Source organism: Engraulis encrasicolus, chromosome 7 (genome assembly GCF_034702125.1).
Source record: "Engraulis encrasicolus isolate BLACKSEA-1 chromosome 7, IST_EnEncr_1.0, whole genome shotgun sequence".
In the NCBI taxonomy this organism is placed as follows: domain Eukaryota; kingdom Metazoa; phylum Chordata; class Actinopteri; order Clupeiformes; family Engraulidae; genus Engraulis; species Engraulis encrasicolus.
This window is the reverse complement of record NC_085863.1, coordinates 27421153-27426877: the sequence shown is the minus strand read 5'-3', so window position 1 is coordinate 27426877 and position 5725 is coordinate 27421153. Positions and strand designations below refer to the sequence as shown.

Below are 5725 nucleotides of genomic sequence, written 5' to 3'. Positions count from 1 at the left end.
TTTGTGTGAAAAAGTTACTTACAGAGCTTTTCTTATGTCTAAGCAAGTTTTATACATGAGGCCCAAGGTCTATGAAAAAAAACCACTTAGCCACTCATGATGGCTGCCATGGCTACCGTACCTTGTGTTTTCCAGGGGTGAGTTCTCGTTTGCCATGGCCAGACTTAGAGCGGTGCTTACTCCTGCTGCGGTGGCCGTGACCCTTGGAACTCTCCTGGCTTCCTCCTCGACTTCGCTCTCTCCTTCCATCTTTCCCCTCCTTTCCACCACCTCTAACACCTTCCTTTCCTCCACCTTCTTTTCTTCCCCCTCTTTCTCCTCCTCCTCCTCCTCCTCCCTCTCGCCGTCTTTCCTCCCCTTCTCCTCCTCTTCCTCCTCCTTCTCCTCCACCTCCTCCTCCTCCTCTTTCTGCTGCTATTTCTTCTCCGCCACCTTGATCTTGTGTGACACCTCTGGCCTCGCTCTCCCTCTCCCTCTCCCTCTCTTCCCTCTCTTTCTCTCCATCCCTCTCTCTCTCCTTCCTTTTGTGGGGTGCAGGAATGATCCTCAGGTTACTGGTGTAGATAATGATCTTCCCAAAGTCCAGCACTGGGTCCTGAGCCAAGGAGAGAAACATGAGAGGGAGAGAGAGAGAGAGAGAGAGAGAGAGAGAGAGAGAGAGAGAGAGAGAGAGAGAGAGAGAGAGAGAGAGAGAGAGAGAGAGAGGGAGGGAGACGGAGAGAGAGAGAGACAAAGGAGAGGGCGAGAGAACAGGAGAATATCAAGGTCACTCGTGCGCGAAAAGACACAAGCAAGCTTTTGCCGCACAGCCTCAGAAACAATAAAAGCGACAGCTGTGATCAAAGCATTTTCTTCTGGCTTTCATTGGCTGGCTGGGTCCTGATCCCACAGATGTGGATGGCCCCGCAGGGCAACAGGCGTTGTGAACATGCAGGAGAAGGCAACACACACACACACACACACACACACACACACACACACACACACACACACACACACACACACACACACACACACACACACACACACACACACACACACACACACACACACAGCAGAAGGCAACACGTCTCATCATCCACGCCTGCCAGCCCGGAGGAACAGGAGTAGGGAAAAGAACGTTTGAGGTGTTTGCAACTCTCTCCTTTCTGTTCTGTTTCTCTTTGATATGCCCATGCCTTTCAATAAAGAAAAGAAAGAATTATATATCTTTACAAGGACAAAAAATGTCTCATATCATCTCTAGTGTTAGTTATTACAGTGAAATATACAGTGAATATGGTAGATTTAGGAGAAGAAAGAGCACTGCCATTTTCTGATAGGCCTTTATCGTGCACTCAGGCAGGGCCACAGACAGCTTTGGTCAGGCCTGGGACAGTCATCTGAAAGGGCCCACCTACCCAATACAAACACAATGTAATGATGACCCAACTCTCGGCCGTCTATCACCCTGGGCCTTGGACAAGTGACCTTTTTGTCTCCCTCTGTCGGTTTCCCCAGGCCTACACCCAAGCCTAATTGTGACTGTGAAATGGTTAAGAAATGGTTATTTTCTCTCTTGGGAACACTTCCTCCTCCACCAAAGGGCACAGCTGTTAAAAAAAATGATGACTGGAATTAGAGAAATGTTACACCCCAATTAGAGCGGTCTTAACTCGTGGGGTGAAGCGATAAAACAAATAAGGAATGTAAATGTCCAATCTCTAGATGTAAAGTGCAAATGTCAATATCCACCACCAGGCCATAGTAATACCATACCATAGTAATAATGTTAATCCTAATGGACATCGTATAGTGTTTTACACGCACAATAAAACTGCCACCATATATGCCATTATGTGACCTTGGGAAGAGGCAGTGCAAAAGTGTCATATCAATACAGTGTAATAGCTTTGGTAGTGGGGTATTGATCGTCTTCTTGGGTAATACATGGACTAGACTGGAGACTCAGGAATCTAGACGAGTAGCCTAGCCCAGTGTTTCCCAACCAGGGGTACGTGTACCCCTAGGGGTACGCGAACACACTGCAGGGGGTACTTGGAAAAATGTGATTTTAACAAATGCATGGAGCATAGTCACACTGGAATAGAAAAGGCGTTGTAAAACATGAGTTGGGGGTACTCATGGAACAGCGAAAAGGCTTAGGGGGTACATGAGACAAAAAAGGTTGGGAAACACTGGCCTAGCCCTTCACTCTTTGTTTCATTTCGTATGGAGGGTCTGACTTAGGGTTATGTTGTTGACACGGTTTTTCAGAGGCAATACTACCAGCTCCATCCATGCGAGTGAGGACATTGACTATGTTGTGCTTCATGTGAATGGTGATGTGTAGACAAGCTGAAAAGTCAGGCTGACAACAAAGCATGTTATAACAAGATGTTCATGATTGTGTTGCAGAGATAGGTGCAATCATTTTCCAATTCTAGTCGAGTCTTCATCTTGAAGGGCAAAGTTTCTCAATACAACAAAGCGTACAGTATATGAGCTTCAACAATAGTCAATTCCAGTGTTTTTCAAACATTTGCAGACCGAGGACCACTTTGTTCCCCCAAAAATATTCAGGGACCACCTGTAAACTGAACTGATAGTTGACAGGTGCCGATTTGACACTGCTGATCACTTACTTTTTATTTGCATACACCCCTGTCCTTTTGTGGTGAAAAGCAGAAATCCCCTTGCGGACCACCTGAGCGCTGCCGCGGACCACCAGCGGTCCCTGGATCACACTCTTAGAACCACTGATCTAGTCAATTCCAGTGTTCAACATCACTGTGCTGAAGCCTCATATTTACGACCAGAGCTACTTTAGAAACTGAAAAAGGTTTGTGGGGAAGACATGTGAATGATCATATCTAGTCTGACCCCTAATACATGGCATATGTTAGTGACTTTAAAGGTGTCGATCCTTTGCTTCAGACAGTAAATGCAATGACACTGTTACTAACTGACTAATTAGCCAATTTACCCCTCAGACAATTTGTTAACTGATTACACAGGTGGTTGCTGCAATGGGCGAATAAAATATGCAAAAGGGTTTGTTACCTTACTCAAACAACAAAGTGTGCCTGCTGAGTTATTGCCCGCATGTTTTTTTAATGCGCAACATTTCAACCCAAATGGGACCAAATGGGACAGAGAGGAGGACCAATTTGGATAAAACATTGCCCATTAAAATACATGGGAGATTAAGCAGTGAGCAGGCTTTTTTTCCTTTGAGTTGAGGTGTGCCCTTCTGCCTTGTCCCTCAACACTGGGGCTTTTGCACACTACTACTATTACTACTACTGCTATTGCTATTGATATGTTATGAACCACGGGTAACACTTGAGAGTGGGGTACACGTTAGCCACTAATACCTGCCTAGTTACTGTTTGTATAAATTATTATATTACATCATATTACATTTCGCTGACGCTTCGCCAAAGCGACTTACACTTATTATTCTTCAAGGTATTGGTTACAGTCCCTGGAGCAATGTGGAGTTAGGTGCCTTGATCAAGGGCACTTCAGCCATGGATGAAGATGTAGGAGGAGGTCAGGTGGGATTCAAACCTGCAACCCCTAGATTGAAAGACAAACTCTTTAACCTCTAGGCCACGGCTGCCCTGAGGCTGGGCATACATAATGTATAAGACATGTGTCAAGGGCCCACTATTATTACGGGTATATCAATAATAAGTGCCTTATTGGCGGTGAACAAGAAATGGGTGAATACACACCTAATGAATAACTAATTTTGCTTACCACATGTCTTATGAGCCACTTATACAGATAGTTAATCATGTATCAGTGGCTAGCACATGAAAGGCCTCGTACTCACATTATGGCACCTGAACCTTAAAAATAAAGCGTGAACACCATGGACACCTCTGGACACAACATGGACACATCATGGACACAACATTGACACATCATGGACACACCATGGAAACATCATGGACACCTCTGCAATGCCTCGTACTCACGTTAGGGCACGTGAACCTTAAAAATGAAGCGTTACCAAATCATGGACACCTCTGCAATGCCTGGCACTTACATTAGGGTCTCCTCCCTCCGGCAGGTCACAGTCCGGGGGCCTGAGGCCGGTGACGTTCCTGTAGACGTTGATCCGCTGGGCGTAGAGTGTGGACGGCTGCTCGCTGCTGGGCAGGTCTGGGCTGAAGGAGTAGAGCTGACCCAGGTCCAGGTGGCGCGGGATCTTGGTGTGCATGAAGCTGTGCGGGTACTTCTCCCCCTCTGGCCTCTCCAGCTCCTGGCCGTCCTCGTAGACGTGCTTGAGCACGCGCCCGCTGTAGGACGAGTTCAGCTTGAAGCGCACCTTTCGCGGCGCCTTCGAGTCGTACCTGATGTTGCCACTGCCACTGCCACCTGCTGACTTCCTCTCGGGCTCCTCCATGTCCATGGTGTTGTTACTTTGTCCTTCTTTTCTGAAGTCGTCGTGCACACCTGCTTTGGTCAGGTGTGTTGGAAGAGAAAGCCAAGGTCACCAATGTTAGAAAAGAGAAAAAAGCTCCCTCACACGGTTCTCATTTGCAACTTTACTTGCAACATTTCAGTATAGCGACCTTCTTAAAGCAATTTTCTTCAAGCAACTTTGTCCTTCACCTTGTCGCTCCTGTTCTCAGTTCTGCGGTACAGATACTACGTAGGGAGAGTGAATGCGGGTCTGTGTCCGTGTTTGTGCTGTATGGTTCACAGAAAAGAAAAGCGTGCCGTAAGTTGAGAGCACCTGACTCAACTGGTTGTAGCTTGAGATCCATTCGGCCCACTGAACTCATCCCCCACCCCCCAACGCACACACACACACACACACACACACACACACACACACACACACACACACACACACACACACACACACACACACACACACACACACACACACACACACACACACACACACACACACACATTCACCTCATCCACACTCTCATTCACTGAGTAAGCAGGCTAAATAATTCAGCGCTGGGTTGCGTAGCCAAAAACAGGGACCAGGCAACTGGGAAATCCACACCTAATGGCAGCATAAAATAGTCATGTCTCAGGAATCGGAAGCAGGTATGTAGTGTATGTGTCACTCCTGTTTTCCCCCGCCCCAAAACAAGAGATGCCTGAACCACTCTACAAATGATTCAGTGGTCACGGTGTGTGTGGATTCATGAGTTATCGTATTGTCCTCGTCACCGTTGTAGCCTGCGAGAGGAATCTAAAGGGAACAACTTGATGGTCTTGACAGTTACAATAGCATCCATGTTCTGTACACTGCAAAACATTGCAGCTATAGTTTAACATAAAAAGTAAGTTTTAACTTGCTGCCTTAAGTTTGCAAATTAACTCAACTTGCAAACTTAAGGCACTTTTTTAAGGCTTACTTTTTATGTTAAACTATAGCTGCTTTGTAAGTTAACTCAACTTGAGAAAGCCTCGAGTTGAGTCAAGTCTTGAGTTGAGTTAACTTACAAACGTAAGCCAGCAGGGCAACTTACGTACGTTTTGTAACTGGCTTGCAATGTTTTACAGTGCAACCAACACAGTGCAGCATGGGCCCTCTGTCTCTCTGTAGGCCTGTGAGAGAGTGCTTAGTATACCTTACTGATTGCAATGCTAAATATCGGCCTTGTTCCCCTGAACAATTTTTCAAAACTGTACAAAAGATTATACAGTATCATCACATCTGTCATGCTAACTCTATTATAGCATTAGGTGTTCAGATCAGCGGATCACA

General features: G+C 46.2%; 1 protein-coding gene across 1 annotated transcript in view; it reads right to left on the bottom strand.

The window, feature by feature from the left end:
• LOC134451794 (glutaredoxin domain-containing cysteine-rich protein 2) overlaps window positions 1-4402 on the bottom strand; it is an 8415-nt gene extending 4013 nt beyond the window's left edge. Inside the window, exons 1-2 of the mRNA XM_063202193.1 lie at window positions 4037-4402; window positions 527-595 (exon numbers count right to left, since the gene is read on the bottom strand). Coding sequence (XP_063058263.1) covers window positions 527-595; window positions 4037-4402 — 435 coding nt within the window. The remainder of the gene's footprint in view (window positions 1-526; window positions 596-4036) is intronic.
• Window positions 4403-5725: the final 1323 nt, after the last annotated feature.